The sequence below is a fragment of the Antedon mediterranea genome, chromosome 8 (genome assembly GCF_964355755.1).
Source record: "Antedon mediterranea chromosome 8, ecAntMedi1.1, whole genome shotgun sequence".
In the NCBI taxonomy this organism is placed as follows: domain Eukaryota; kingdom Metazoa; phylum Echinodermata; class Crinoidea; order Comatulida; family Antedonidae; genus Antedon; species Antedon mediterranea.
Genome location: NC_092677.1, coordinates 4,573,991 through 4,590,897, shown reverse-complemented (window position 1 = coordinate 4,590,897; position 16,907 = coordinate 4,573,991). Strand labels below are relative to the sequence as shown.

At 33.2% G+C, this 16,907-nt stretch overlaps 2 protein-coding genes and 1 long non-coding RNA gene across 3 annotated transcripts in view; 1 reads left to right on the top strand and 2 right to left on the bottom strand.

The window, feature by feature from the left end:
• The window catches only part of LOC140056030 (uncharacterized), a 53,600-nt gene extending 48,167 nt beyond the window's left edge, over window positions 1-5,433 (bottom strand). Inside the window, exon 1 of the mRNA XM_072101251.1 lies at window positions 5,291-5,433. The gene's annotated coding sequence lies outside the window, so the exon portion shown is untranslated. The remainder of the gene's footprint in view (window positions 1-5,290) is intronic.
• A 1,703-nt stretch (window positions 5,434-7,136) lies between these two features.
• On the top strand, window positions 7,137-9,945 carry LOC140057248 (uncharacterized). Its single transcript, XR_011846894.1, has 5 exons — window positions 7,137-7,291; window positions 7,881-8,067; window positions 8,254-8,306; window positions 8,563-8,805; window positions 8,899-9,945. It is a non-coding gene; the product is annotated as an uncharacterized lncRNA (long non-coding RNA).
• A 3,177-nt stretch (window positions 9,946-13,122) lies between these two features.
• Window positions 13,123-16,347, bottom strand: LOC140057335 (low-density lipoprotein receptor-related protein 6-like). Its single transcript, XM_072102952.1, has 5 exons — window positions 16,341-16,347; window positions 15,856-16,095; window positions 14,753-14,921; window positions 14,340-14,467; window positions 13,123-13,778 (listed from the first exon to the last, which is right to left on the bottom strand). The coding sequence occupies exons 2-5, from the start codon at window positions 16,082-16,084 to the stop codon at window positions 13,483-13,485; spliced, it is 822 nt and encodes a 273-aa protein (XP_071959053.1). The 5' UTR covers window positions 16,085-16,095; window positions 16,341-16,347; the 3' UTR covers window positions 13,123-13,482.
• Between the last annotated feature and the right edge of the window lie 560 nt (window positions 16,348-16,907).

Here is a 16,907-nt window from a genome sequence, read left to right as displayed (position 1 = left end):
TATACTGTATTGATAATTTTTAGTGTGAATATTATATGCCAGACAATTATTTATATGAAAATATTTCTCTGTTTTGAAAAATATTCAGAATGTGAACATTGATTGTGGACTAAACACATGTTTAGAAAGCTTTTAGTGGATCTCCTGAGGGAGCCATCAACTGTAGTCAAGGTTGTAATATTTAAATCTAGAGCAGTGCTAAGCAAAAGACCTGTAGTCATTTAGAAATATTGTACTGCAGTATAAATAATAATAATCGCTTTAGTTTAGATTGTGGAAATATCATGTTTAAAGAATGATTTTGAAGACTAAAGTTTAATAAATTTTATTTAGAACAATTAATACTGTACATTAAAAAAAATTGTACAGTAGTACTGCAATTTAAAAATACGGTACAGTACTCAGATTTTGGTCGCAGAGTAGAACATTTGTATAATTGTTATTTCTTTATACTGTGAAGCCTCTTTAATTAGTCAAAGACTGTTCTCCCAGAGGGCCCAGATAATGGGTGGCTGTGTGTGACACTCAGTGGTTGTTTGTATACTAGCAATACACTAAGTCATGTATATATCTTTTAAATTACTGTAGGCCTTCTGTGTATTTATGTTATAATTTTTATTTACTTTTAAACTTATAACTGGACCATTTTGGAAAGCAGTACTACATTACTGAAAATGCAATCCAGTCAAAAGAAAGAATAAATAAATAAATCCCCTACTTGTCCGATAGGGGTGCTCAAGGACTATGTCACTTTATTCAGCTAGCAATGGTTGCTAGTGTGTGTGTGTGTGTTGATTCATATGCATTATACCGTAGTTTACAAAGATTAAGAACTACTAAATACATAGGCCAACCTATATATTACTGAGTGATCAATATCGGCCTACCATACCAATATTAAGTTTACTTTTGTATAATACATTACACTCGCTGACCAGTAGGTAGAAATTGTAATTCTTTGTTTCCAGTGAATGATGCATACTTCAGTTTAAACACAGAAATTAATCCATTAGATCCGTTAACAATAAAATATAGTATCATATTCAATCAGACACAATCAGACTGGACCATGATGCAGTGCCTGTGGGCACAAAATGTACTACTAGCTAACTTCATATGAATGCAGCAAAGAGCAAAGTATGGGATTAGCTTCAGGGTAATTTGTATAATTACATTAGTGGGCATTGATGTTTGTTAGTACCTGTACTACTCATTGTAAACATAAAAATCCATCTTTCGTTTTGATACTTATGAAATAAATATGGGATAAATTCTATACACAGACCTGCTGAAAATTTATTATCATTTTGTTGGTTATCCGCAACGAAGTTGCAGGATAACCTCTTGTGATTGTACGAAATCATCATCATCATCATCATCATCATCATCAACTTTTTATTCTTCTTCTTTCTTTCTGTATGATTTTTGTGTAACGCTTTTCTCTAAAACTCGCAAACATAACATTTCGGTAACTATGTTAACATTTTGACATTTATGTAACGTCGTCAAGCGAAGCTTTTCATGATGTTTACAATTGCGCAACGTGACGTACGCGCGATTTAACGATTTTCTCGTATCTAACATATGTCGAAAACCAAATAACATTTTAAAGTGAAACTTTGCAAAAGTTTAATTTATATCATGCGCTAACTTTCTGTTGAAAAAAAATTGCGTGTTTTACACAAAGTTACGCGCGCACGCGTATTTAAAATTTCAAAATGCGCAAAATTAATTTATAATCAACTTTCTACGCGTTTTATGTCGTTTTAAGCATGTCAAAAATTCCCACGCGTGCGCACATTTTTACGTGTGCGGTGCGCACGTAGCATTGAAAACGTATTTTTTTCGCGTGACTTATGTTTTTCCAGCCTCTTCTAGTAATTTTACCAACTTTTAAACAATTTCGACTTAAAGTTACGTCATACGAGCACGTCGAATTGGACAATTTGGGCGCGTTTTTGATGAAAAAGTTCAAAAATTCGTCAAAATTATGCCTTTTTTTAAACAGTCGTAATTTCTAAACTAGACGGTCAACTTTTTGTGGATGGCATATTCTGGAAGTAGATGAGTTGTAGATATCGGATCAGGTAGTAACATGGCTAACCGGACATTGTGACGTCATCGTATGGCCACGCGAATATAAAATTTAGGATTTTTGTATCTTTCGTCATAGCTCATCACATTGAATAGAGCGCATCTCCACTTATCCGTTTTCCATTTTCACCCCAATTTTGATATTGCCTATGTCTATAAACTATCTTTCGCATGAGTTAAAAATATTTTAATTTTTATGACGTCATCATGCCTAAAAATTGAAATCACGTGTGGCATTAATTTCATCTTTACAGTAAATTTTAATCTGTTATAGCTCGTAAGAATAAAATGTGATAATCACGATTAAAACTTTTTCTGAAAGCTATTTGATTGTAGATACGAAATTATGTAAAAATTTTGCCAATCGGATGTTGTGACGTCATCATATGGCCAGTTAAATAAAAAAGGTCGTATTTTCATCTTTTGCGTCATAATTCATTACATTTAAAAGAGCGCGCATCAATATTTCACGTATTCAAATTTCTTCTACACGCTAATACGTTGTTGCTGAGATAATTTCCTTTCGGAATTGCTACCTTCGCGTTTCATTTTAAAACCGTCAACATGTTAAAAATTGCAATAAATAGCGGGTCCCGTAATTTCACCTATTCTACACTGTATGTGATATGGATACAGATTATACTGTGTATACTATATATGAATTTAAATAATAAAATTCAGCAATAACAACATATCATATTCTTCAGTTCAGGTCATAATGCCAACGTGAACACTTCCTTTTGTCCTCAACATATCCCCTTAATGTTAATGTTGCACCACTTGCGCGGCGGATAACCAAACTCGTCAAAGTGACGAGTTACATGTCTAGTTAAACTTTATATTTATTATTATAAAGTAATGCCAAGTTTATTAAATATTGATAATTCCTTTACTACTACTCTGTATTAAAATATGATATAAAAAGCATGAATGATTTGTTTATCTTTGCAGATAAAAATCCAGACTTTGTTTCTCTTTGTGAATTTATATAATAAAATTCAGAGTTATTTATATAATATTATGCTAATGTTTTAACAACTACTCTAATTGGCCTAAAATGGCAGTGATAATAATAGGCATGACGTGCGTAATGGCCATAACTACTGCCATACTGTAGTTTACCATACATTTTAGCAGCTGGGAGGCAGATGTACTATTATGTATCAAAAATTACAATAGTAAAATGACAGTATGAAATATAATCATATCTTTAAAAATAATATTTTTATTTAACTACAATTTATTTCATCACTTTGAACAATTATGTATAGATGATCTTTGATTTATGAATTTTACCAGCATTTACTGTAAACTTACACATACAATACATGCCCAGAAATTTGATGAAGCCATCCCATGACCTGAAACATATAGGGCTGAATTGGGCCTACAAATACAGTATGGAATATTATTGATTATATTGATACATAGCAATAAGCATACTGTAGGTGAAATTACAGGACCCACAATTACATTCTAATTTTTTGGTATGATGATGTCATCAAATCAAACATGAAGATGGCAATTTTGGATTATATTTGAATTGATAGAACACAGTATACAATGTGTACTTAGTTAACATGGGTTGTTAAGAATTATGAATGGATGGACTTACTTACACCATGGAGGTCTTACACTACAAAGGCATCAAAATTACAATTGTAAAATGGACAGATGGATGTTATAAATAGCCACTTGATGTACAGTATCAGTTTTATTTCTATTTTTAAAACAATCTCAGGGACATGCAATCACTTGGAAGGTGATAATCACGTTTACACGTGTTAAATATGGTCAAAGTGTTTAACCCTATTGTCACTAGGTGAAGTAGTGAAACAGAATGACATTATGAATCAAATAATATTTGATATGCTAGAGTTATAGCCTTGCAAACTATGATATTTAAACTCACTTCAATTCACACTACCATCAGCTGCACAACAAATTAGCTACTAATGTGAACATCAACGAAGGGGAGAAAGAGAGAGAGAACGTACTATATTAACATGTATTTTGGAAACTGTCCAGCTTTTTGCAGGACGACACTGTAGGCCTATAACTACCAAATAAAATTGTGATTCAGATTGAATTTGTAAACAAATACCTAAAAAAATTTCTGTCTTTATTGTGAAGACACCACAGTGTGCTACTGATAACTGTCACAAATTAAATTATTCTATTTTCTGCTTTAGTTGGTACTCTAAAAACAAGTGCAAACTAGCAGATGTGTGCCTGCTGTTCTGGTTAAAAAAAAACATGACATAATTTCATCGATTACAGTCAAATTATTAAAAACATAAACAAAATTGACTGAAATTGCTATGGAACATGTATAGCTCTTCATCCTCTCAACAGGACCCATGAATTTAAGTCAATGTATCTCCATGGTGATAACCATGGTTACATCTAGCAGCTGCCATCCTAATGGAATGTTGTATATCAAGGTCAAATTCCATCAAAGGTCAAATATGATATGTTGAAAATATGAAATGTAGCTGGTAACAGATTGCTCAGTAAAAATGAATGCATAATGAAATCATAAACCAAATTACATAATTTTTAATAAATCAAGACCATTTCATTAGTGAAAATTTTTCTCCACAATGTTTAATCAAATAATTTCTTTCTACCAAAAAGAGGAAAGTTTTGACCTAAACTTCTGTGATTTTATTTATTAATTTAAGAATGCAGAACACACTAGCCTACATTGTGTAGGCTTAGAATTAAGATAAGAACTATCTACATTCTAACTCTATTTTAGTCTAAAACTAATAAATAAAGAAGGCACAAACACATAGGCCTACACCTAAAATATAAATTGCATATCTTGTTAGCCTTCACAATACTTTACTAGCATAGGCCTAGCTAGGGTTTTTAGGCCTAGAGAACACTTCTCATTTTGTACACAGAAAATAACTGCATTTGGATGAGGTAAGTCACTGCCAGCCAAATCTGCACTTACTATTAAGTTAGCATTGGAAGGCCTACTAAGTAGCCGAATGGCCAGGTCCGTCCTGTGCAAAAACTTTTCGCGGGGTTTTGCGATTCAGAGTCCTCTAGACCTCTAGGCCTAGGCCAAGGGGCTAGGCTAGCTAGTACTACTAACTAGTAGCTAGCCAGGCCAGGCCTGAACTTAATAATAAAATACACAAAATACTTTGCAATTAACCTTAATTTAAAAAATAAAACAACTCACCTTGCTGTTTAATAATTTCAAAAATCCGTATAAAGATCAATAATAGTAATATCAGGTAAAATGAAAGTTGTAATTAAATGACGAAGTTCACAAACATTGCCAAAGCATTCTTTAATCTGAGTTGTCTGTCCATGTGTTAGAGGCCAACCATGACACAATGGTTTTTCTACCACTTCCGCTCTCTGCTGCTGGGGTATCAAAACAACAAACTTCAAAATCAAACAATTTCCAAATTTTAGGTAAACTATAGAGGGGGACATTTCTAATTGTACTTGTGTCACAAACATGAAAGAGTTGAAATTATCTTTTTACCACACGTATCAAACTATTTCTAACATGTGGAGGGCATACTGTTAATTTAATAATAAATAATGTAGTAATAAGACATTAAATGAAGTGTTAAATAAATACAAATAGAATGTGCTTCAGTATTTATTGGCACTCACTTTAGAACAATGGCACATACCGTCCTTTCGGTGGTACGTCCATACAAATATCAAATAATTGTTTATATTATGTAGTTGGCCTTAAAAAAAAACAACTATATATAATATATTATATTATTTTCCCATGGTATATATACAATTGTGTAATATATAATACCAAGCAGTATACGTAAATAATAATATTCATCCAGCAATTATATTTTTTTAATTTTATTTAAAACCCCAAAAATTTGTTCCTTATAACCAATGACTGCTTGTGTACTAGCTGTACCGTCCATACACTGTACAATCTAGTTTAGGCCTAGTTCAATTCAAACTATTCAAATTTAATTTAAAAAAATCATTTAATAAACCGAAGTCAAGAGTAAATATTTTACGTATTCTTAAATCTTAAATGACGAAGGCCATTTTATGAGAGATAACAAGAACGGTATTTTTTTTTCAATTTAAATACTTATTTTAATAAAGATAAAAACAACAATCTTGCTAAACAAATTATAAATGTAATTACGACATTAAATATTCTAATAATAATTGTTGGCTTGCTCATTCAATCGATTTTCTTAAATTTCAATAGACATGTTCTGTAAGTATCTACCTATTTACACCGAAAAATTCAGAATGATAACTTGAAAATTGTAGGCGCTATCGTGCTAACAAACAAACAAAATGAAGTACTAAAATTGTATTTTGCCAAGAAATATTAATTTTTGTATTTGTATTTTGTATTTTGTATTAATATTTGTCCTCAGTGAGGAAATTCGGATTAGGCCCTCCACGGACCCACGGCAGCCAGCAGTGCAGCGCCTACCAGATTAGGCAATGAGAGTAAAGCATCTTGCCTAAGGATGCAATTAGTATGGTACAGATAACCTCGAACCCATGCCTATCACATGCTAGTCCGATATTGCCATTACACCATCACTCTCCAGTATATACAGCACCCGCCACGATTTCTAGACGGTCTCCCATCCAGAACGCAACCGGGCCCAACGTTGCTTAACTTCGATGATCTGACGAGAACCGGTGTTTCAACGCAGTATGGCCGCGTATCCGGATATTCACCCCCTGGACATTTACCCCCCGGAAAACTATCCCCCGGACAACCACCACCTGGACCACTACCCCCTTAGGACAACTACCCCTTTAGGACAACTACCCCCGGACAAATACCTCCCGGACAACTACCCCCTTAGGACAACTACCCCCCACAGCTGTTTCAACTAGTGTTAAGGTATCAGAAAAAGTCAAGCGCCCTCAGTGTTAGCAGACGAGGCTCCCCCGAGTCGCGCGGACATATAATTTTTGTTTACAAACCATTATTTCGCGAACGCCAAATTAAATTTCGCTATCGTCAGTTTTTATGTAGTAAAAACATTTTATACAAAACTAAACGATTAAAAAAAGTGTATGTTCAATTAAAAAATAAATATTTTATTTGTTTCTTTACTATAAATTAATAAATAAACGAGGATATTGTCCATTTCACTGAAATACTCTCCCGCACATAAACCAGGAAGTTGAGATAAACTGTGTAATGAAATAGTAAACAATCGTAAGTAGAAAATATCATTGTATTCTTTACTTTATTTTTGGATATAATTCATTTTTTTAGAAAAAGAACGAACTAGAATATAGTCCATCATTATTATATAAACAAAATAATACTAGTTTTGTTAATATAGCCTGGTTCAGTTTTTAGTAAAACTCGCATATTTTGCAACTCTTTTATACATTGTTATTGTTATCGGCGAGAAAACGGTTTGGCGATAGGCTTAGAAAGTGCGTTGACGCCCGCGATGACCGTGACAGTAATGTGGGCCTAGAATGAAGCTAGGCCGAAACATAGAAAATTCGTAATAGTTAAACCTTTAATTACCCTAATCCTAAATGTAATCATTATAACTGTTACCAAATAATTAATGGCATGTGTTTATAATAATAATTATTGCTTTCCTGGTGCATTTTTAGGCTAGCTGGTGTGACTGAGTGACAGTCACAGCCTAGGCTAGGCCTTAATAATATTAATACATTTTTACAGCATAATAATGGTTTAATATTTTGGCTATTAGCTCTCTTGTTTGGATTTGTTTGGACACAAAATTTGAAGTACTGTAGATTTAAAAATTGATTTATTTTTAAAGGAAAGTACAGTTGCATCTATTGTTTTTGTAATCAAGATGACATCAGAACCAACAATGTTCCTCAAGCCTGTAGATATCTCAAGGCCTACAAGTCTTTTGTAGACCATGGAAGTGAAAAAAAGAAGCAAAACAATATCGCACAGCGTTTTTAGGCCATACCTGGTATACATTGAATTAAACAGGATAGGTAAATAATCATAACCACCTCTTAGAAAGTTTAATACACACTCCAAACAATGAAATGTGTGTTTGTACTTCATATTAAAGAACAATGTTAGTATAAAATAACTGTCGAAACAAACAATTGTTACAGTAATTTATAAATATACCTCTTTTCTTTATTAAATATTTCCTCAATCAACTATTTTTCCAGGTGTCAATATGTTATAATATTCAACATGCGACAGGATGCTGACATCTTGACTGGTAAATTCAAATGTTGTTTCAACTTTACATTGACATTACATAATAACTCAATTGGTCAAGTTGCTCTTTAAATATACATTGTCCCTTTGAGCATAGAATTTCAAAATTGTTTATCCTGTTTTTATGCATAATAAAGCAAACCTTTGGCTGGAACATATTTTCCTATGAATTATCCATATATTATCATTATCTGCTACAAGAAATAGTTGTTAACATTTTTTAAATATAATAATTTTGATGCTCATTTTTTATGCAGATTGACGTTTATTTGGTTGACCAATATTGTTTAATCTCAGGTGATCATCTAGCAGAAAGAGAAAATCAGAAGCTGCAGCACATCGACATGCTACAAAGTACAATGATTAAAATCCAGTCTTTAGAAGAGAATCTTGAGCATTTAAGAAATGAACTCTCAGTGTCACTTGTGACAAAACAGCATAGTAAGATTGCAGAGACTGGCCACAGACTAAATCTAAAAGAACAAGAGGTCAAAGACTTGGTCAGTCCTACATTATACACCTTTCAAATTATGTCTAAAACATGCAAATACTATAAAAATTAATGCCATATTTCTTTTATATATTTTATATAGTGAACTACTATGAACCAAGAGATTTGAAACTGGACCTCTATGTACAAAAATGGACGAGGTATTTAGAAAAAATTAATTCCTCGACAGCAGTACCATGGAAAAAGTTTTGTGGGAAATCATGAAGTAACATCTGACGTTTATTTCACCTGAGATCCAGCATGAAGTAAATAGGTCGGTAACTAAGTGGAGAAAAGTTGAGGAATAGTTTGCTATTTCTCAGTTAATTGTTACAGTATTGCATATTATTATGTACAGTATACTGTATGAATGGTAGTATTTTTTTGTGTTATTGCTAGAACAATGATTTTGTAAATATTTAACAAATGGTATATGAATTGTAAATGAATTTAATTTTTTGGAAGCTATTTTATTTTAATTTGGTTTATATATATTATTGATTGATAACGGAAATTGATGTTATTTAGTGATTTAGATTGTGATTGCATATATAATACAATACAAATATGAAAGAAATATGCATTTATAATTAAATATCTAATGTCACAGTACTCTATAGCTTCTTTCTATTAATATATTACAGATCTTTGACTAAGACATGCTAGGTAGGCTGCTAGTCTTTAACCTGCTGATGATGTAGCCTAGCATATATATAGTATAGGCCTAGCTAGGCTAGGCCTGTAACCTGGCCTACTCTGTACTCCTCTCTCCCAATATGAATGATTATTAAAAAAGCTTAGGCCTAGGCTAGGCCTAATTTTTAATTAGGATCAGGAACAAGTAATTAATCAGCTTTATAACAGGTCAACTGTCACTCAGGCCCCCGAATAGACATGTTTACGTGTTAAAAATAAACAGTTATTTTATTTTAATTTGGTTTATATATTAATAATTATTGATTGATAACGGAAATTGATGTTATTTACTGATTTAGATTGTGATTGCATATCAAAATAATAAATATACAATACAAATATGAAAGAAATATGCATTTATGATTAAATATCTAATGTCACAGTACTCTATATCTTCTTTCTATTAATATATTACAGATCTTTGACTAAGACATGCTAGGTAGGCTGCTAGCCTTTAACCTGCTGATGATGTAGCCTAGCCTATTATATAGGCCTAGCTAGGCTACTAGGCTAGGCCTGTAGCCTGGCCTACTCTGTACTCCTCTCCCAATATGAATGATTATTAAAAAAGCTTAGGCCTAGACTAGGCCTAATTTTTAATTAGGACCAGGAACAAGTAATTAATCAGCTTTATAACAGGTCAACTGTCACTCAGGCCCTCCGAATATACATGTTTACGTGTTAAAAATAAACAGCCATTAGTCTTACACAGCTGGTTTTAACCACGCAATGGGGCCTGGGCATAGCCTATTATAAGCTAGCATAGGAAAAAATCCAGCCAGGCAATATGAATACGATCCTTGTTAAAACATTCAAGGATAACTAAAGTATCCAACTAAATCAAAGAATTCAACAGAAAAAATTATTTTTAAACTGATATGGAAAACAACATTTATACCTACTTTTTAAATGTATCGCTTGAGAAAAAAACTGGCGTTGGGTGTACAATTTTCAATTACATTACCTCTTAAAATCCACGTGATAAAACGACGACAACATGTTTTTCACCTTCATCCAGGGTTGTTCTAATGAATATTCATTATTTTTCTGACTTTCGCGGTCTTTATTTGTTTTTATTGGCTATTAAAAAACAGTCGTTTTATGCTTGATTGCTTCCGGGTTCCTCATGTGGTTTGTATACAATATGTTTTCGGAATCGCTACTCCATAAAACGCTATGAAACGTTGGGGGCGCTGCACTTAATTCATATTTCTGGAACAGCTGTGCCCCTTAGGACGACTACCCCCTGGACAACTACCCCCCGGACAATTACCCCCTAGGAACAATTACCCCCGGACAATTACCCCCCGGACAATTACCCCACCCCCCGGGTAATTACCCCGCGGACAACTACCTCTGACACAATACTCCCCGTAGGACAACTACTTCCTGGACAATACTCCGAGGGCAAATAATCTTTTAGGACAACTACCTCCGTAGGACAACTAACCCCTGGACAACTAACCCCTGGACAACTACCCCCGGACAATTACCCCCTAGGAACAATTACCCCTGAACAATTACCCCTTGACAATTACCCCCGGAGAATTACACCCCCCCCCCCCCCCGGGTAATTACCCCGCGGACAACTGCCTCTGACACAATACTCCTCGTAGGACAACTACCTCCTGGACCTGGACAATACTCCGAGGGCAAAAAATCTTTTAGGACAACTACCTCCGTAGGACAACTAACCCCTGGACAACTACCACCCAGAAAACTATCCCTTTAGAACAACTATCCCCCGGATGGACAACTACCACCCAGGCCATTCAACAACCTGACTCTGCAACAGTGTATAATAGGAATTAATAACTATATTTCAATTCGTTACTTTGACGAATTACTATTCATTATTGTAAACAAAAGTAAAAGATTGAACATAAATATAGCCTGGTATAAACTGAAGATTGTCACACATGATCATAGGATAGTCAAACGTATTATATAGTACTCCATGTATTTACTGTAAAGACTGGGTTTGCTAATAATAATAATAATTTTTGCGTCAGGACAATGCTTCGATAACCACTGGTCTTAAAAGAATTAATTTTTGTCTCAAATTTGTCATTTGTATTTTTGTACACTTGAAGAATAATATCACTTTTGATATTTGACCTCAATGTTCACTCACCGAATAAACGGCGATCTTTAAATAAATTCCCCTCAAATAAACGGTGACCATGTCACTCCCATGACACATCATATGGAATAATCGGCGTCTATTTCCATTAGATTATACCCCCTCCCATTGAATAAACAACTTTCTTCCAATAAATGTCCACCTAAAAACCACCTAAACAATAAACAGCCCAGGCCGTTTTTTTCAATAAATACGGTACTTTAAATCTAGCACATCTAGGGTCTAGCGTGCTGTTAAACAGAATAATCGATTAAAAACGGGTGTTTCGAAACTAGAGACCCGAGACCAGAGACCAGAGACCCGAGACCCAATACGAAAAGGGAGACCTAAATATACGAAAAGGGAGACCCACGTACGAAAAGGGAGACCCCACTATACGAAAAGGGAGAGCCTAATATACGTATTGGGTCTCGTGTCAGGTCTCTGGTCTCGGGTCTCTAGTTTCGAAACACCCGTTAAAAACAGATGATTTCATTTTTACAGAAACCGGTCCTATATATTTGTCTACTTTTAGATTGGGGGGGGGGGGGTAGTTGACCGGGGGGTAGTTGACCGGGGGTAGTTGACCGGGGGGTAGTTGTCCTAAGGGGGTAGTTGTCCTAAGGGGGTGGTTGTCCGGGGGGTTGTTATCCTAAGGGGGTAGTTGTCCTAAGGGGGTAGTTGTCCTAAGGGGGTAGTTGTCAGGGGGGTAGTTGTCCGGGGAGTAGTTGTCCTAAGGGGGTAGTTGTCCGGGTGGTACCCATCCGGGGGTAACTGTCTAGGGGGTAGGTGTCCTAGAACCGTATGGCCGTATTAAAAAAGAAAAAAAAATAATAATAATAATAGTAATAACACTAATAATACCGTAATGATAATGACAATGAAAAAAATTAAAAATAATAATAATATTTTGTTTACTCTTAAGTAGACATTTTAATTAATTTATGGGACATGAAGATGAGAAAGACATTAAATAATTCATTGATATTATGATAAACTCATGTTGTTTTCCTCCCACAAACATGCTGTTTACACATTATTATGACGTATATTCCTGCAATATAGAATTAAACAAAGTTCTCTTCTCTATTTTATATAGAAATTGTAATTCATTTCTACGTTTACATTCCATTAAAAAGTTAATTTGTTCGATTAATTATTTTCTTGAATTCGTAAACAAAAGACTGCAACCAATAGAACCTGAATGTTCATAGGTTTTTTCATGCTTGATACTATGTGACGTCATTATAATTATTATAGATGTATTAACAACCCAAATACATGAACAAATGAAGATTAATTGAAACAGACTTGAATAGGCCATTTGAAGTTTTCAAGTTATTCACTTCCGTAGGAAAAATAAACGAACAAAAGATTACAAACGATAAAACAAACTGTTAAATTTAACAAAAATCCATTGTTTTGATTTAAATTACAGTTTTTCAGGTCAATAATTTTAGTAAAAGTTAATAACTATACTATACGTGACATCAAAATGGCATAGGCCTATTTAAGAAAAATGAATTCAAGGAACAATAATTTACATTACAATTTAATTGTGGTAAGTCAATGTATTCGCAAGACACTTGCATCGTGTTAGAACAACTTGGTGGCAGCATTCTACTAAATATTTACTAAGATAAACGTCCATTAATATATCATGTCACTCTATAAACGTATAACATTTCAAAATACAACAGATTCGTCTTATATTGTTTTGGTCTAAAAATATGGTACTTAAAAAACGGATGTTGCTGACCACAAACATGTGTACTATTCTAGGCCTCTAATAATTTCTATGAAATGTTATTTAACGTATCATTTGCACCCACATCCATTGTTTAAAAGAAAAACTACAATTATATAGTTTTAATTAACAGCAATTTCATTTAAATACTTTAACTTAGAATATTTACTTTTGAAAATATATAAGCCATGTGGAGTATTAAGTCGACTATCGCTAGTTTGATTTGATGATATTCCAGTTTTTCTATCAACTCGATATATGTCACCACCATAATCTGTCCAGTACAGGTAGTTCCTATAAATGTCAATGTTATACGGACGTGCCTTTTCAGAAAGCGTAATCGTTCTTCTGTTAGATCCATCAAGGTTAGCTTCCCCAATCATTCTCTTTTTGTAACCACACCAATACATCTTTCCATCTAAAATATATAAAAGCTTTTTTTTTAGTGAATAGCGGATGAATTCAATTTAATGGATATGCTCCTTTCCCTCATAGTAAAATTGTATACGTGAGCAGTTTTAAACTGTATGAAATTGTTGACAGGTCTATAAATGTAAATAATAATAATAATATTCGTTGTTAGGCTATAGGCCTATAACGCTTATTGCACAATGCTTCTAAGCGCTTAATATTATTACCTCGGTCATTTTTTTTATCAAAGTGTTGAAAGGTCTAAATGGTGTAAAATAATTTGGTTGATTCAGTATAAAATAGTATTACATTATAACAGATAATTGTAACATTTTATCAGCACAAAACATGTGCATGAAACATGACCAAATTAGTCTTGCATGGAGATACCTCCATTGTCTTAGCATTGAGTAATTACTCCATGATCTTACTGAGAAATTATCGTGTTGTTCAATAGTAAAGAGTTTAATCTACTTGCGGTCGTCAGCAAATAACATCATTACAAATACTAGCACATCATTATATAGTATCATTATATAACTTGCATACATTTATGACTCTAACTTACCGGGAACTGCTAAAACAAGTCCGGTTGGATAACTAAGTCCAGTTGTCACTAAAGCAGTTCTTGTACTCAAGTCATTTAACTTCACTCGCTCTATCCTTTCCAATTCTGCATCAGTCCAGTACAGGTATCTAATTAAATATAGTATGTTATTTACAGTTACTGTACAGTCACATACATACCAGAGAAACACATAATACTAAAGCTATATTATTAAATGAACTGAAATTCTGATATTGAATGTATGAAAAAACATCAATAATTATTACTTTTCTATAATTCATTATTAAAATAGGTAAATGATTTGTATGCATTAATAATACACGTTTACGTAATAATCGATATTATGGGTATGTGAAGTTAGTTGATCTCATTGGAGAGTTATTGCATAACGGAATCAATAGAGAGTGACATACCCGTTAGTTGTGTCTATCGCAATTGCATATGGATAGATTAATCCTGTGTCAATCAGTGTTCTTAAGTCTATTCCATCCAGATTTATTACTCCAATTACTCTACGTGTATTTCCAACATCAAGTGTTAAATAAAGCTTCTTTCCAGGTCCATCAACGGCTAAACGCACATCTTTATAAATGATATTATATAACACCTATATAAATTCCTGTCATTTGATTGGACGAATGTGGGTCACATGGCGTGCAATAGTACGCACTATTCAACGATCGTTAAATAGTACTTTTTGAAACATTTTTGTGTACGAAAAAAAAACGTCTAGATGAAACAAATAATGAATGTTTTGTATTCGTGTAATGGTACAAATAATGGCACGAGGTGAATGATGAAAGGTTATATCAACTCGGCTTTGCCTCGTTGATATAACCTTTCATCATTCACCTCGTGCCATTATTTGTACCATTGCACTCATAAACATTCATTATTTGTATATTAAACAATGTTGTTTAATATACATATAATATACATAAATTATAATAATATTATATATAATCTACCTACAGCTTTGCTAAGGATTTTTTAAATAAAAGACAACCCCGTTTTTAAAGACATTTTAAATGTCAAACCCTCAAACCAAATAAGAGTTATGTATTTAATGTATGTAGAAGAAGATCTAATAAAAACGTGTAATCCTAATTTAATTTTCTGAGGACGTGGACTTGAAAGACCTGACAAAGTATGGAATAACAACATAGACATTATTTGACAGAGAGACGGATTCAGGACGCTTTTCGCTTTCGCTGAGAAATTATGAACTTTTTTTTTTTTTTTTTGATAGACTATAATAATTACCATTTATGTGCAGATGTTTAAGTTGTCTAAGCTCTATTCAGTAGGCATACGCGTTGATTTTGTGACGTAACTGATGATTTTGTTTTCGTTGATTATTTAACAATAAAACAATGTAGGATGTGGTTCAAGCATTAAAATATTCTAAAGAGTGCATATTTGTACTATAATAAGCTTACACAGTTTAAAAAGTTGCTATCAAAATATAATGAGGCTTATTTTCTTATTAAAAAATAGACTGACTTTTTTTTCTTACAGTATATAAAAGAAAAAAGCACGTCATGTTGGTTAGTGTCAAATGAATATCGTTCAATGGACATCTTGCCGTCATCATACCAGTATAGCGTTGATGTGGTGTCATCATAGTCAAGCTCCCAAGGGTCGACTAATTGAACATTCTCCATTCCAACCGGCGTAAAACTTAAATACGAGCTGTCACTCTTTGAAATGTAAATTCCAACAGGACCAATGTTGGTCACGAACATACTAACACCACCTGTAAAACAATACCGTTTAATAATTGAAAACAATAATACTGTACAAAAATAATCACTATGTTAACAAACCTACTAATCTAGACCTATATATTTTATTAGTAAACTTTAACTGATATTTACACAATCGAAAATGTATCAACATTTGGCAAGTTTTTATTTAATAAACGGTAAATCAGCGTACCAATTTCAGTTTTTAAATAAATAAGTATTATTAAAAGGAATACAAAATAACAACACGTCTTACTTTGTTCTTTCCAGTGTTTGTAAGTCATAACACATTCTTCGGGATCATAACTATAATCTCCACTTCCAACCTCTAAAAATACAATAAGAAAACTAATTATATTAAAAAGATGATTTATTTTATCATAATATTTTGCATTAAGATGTTTCTAAAAAGTACTAATTATATTATTATTACAACTATTAATCTAATAAATCTACTTTTCTTTCCTTAGGACTTTACAATATATCGTTGTGAAGTATAGAAACAACAGCAGTAGGTACTACACATCTATCCCCATGTGTGGTAGGGGTAAGTCTCGGTGAGGGAAAACGTGTTAAAGCAGAGTCTATTTAGAAAGATTCATTTTTACTTAAAGATGTTAAATCAAGCTTGGGTCCAAGCACTGTGCATTGGATCCGATTACTAAGTAAGCGTAGGTCCCTACTGTATTATATATCCATCAAACATCGTTCGTAATAACAACACTTAAAATAAACGTCAACAATTAATAATTATTTACCATTATCCGTGGTTGGCAGGACCGTAGTAGGCCTATCCCCCAAAACATGGGAGTTGATCACCAGG

Coding starts and splice junctions, on each gene's coding strand:
- LOC140057335 (XM_072102952.1), bottom strand. CDS start 16,084: ATGTTCGTGACCAACATTGGTCCTGTTGGAATTTACATTTCAAAGAGT. Junction 14,922..15,855: donor GCTTTTTTCTTTTATATACT/GTAAGAAAAAAA, acceptor TCATTTATAAAG/ATGTGCGTTTAGCCGTTGAT. Junction 13,779..14,339: donor ACTTGTTTTAGCAGTTCCCG/GTAAGTTAGAGT, acceptor TATATATTTTAG/ATGGAAAGATGTATTGGTGT.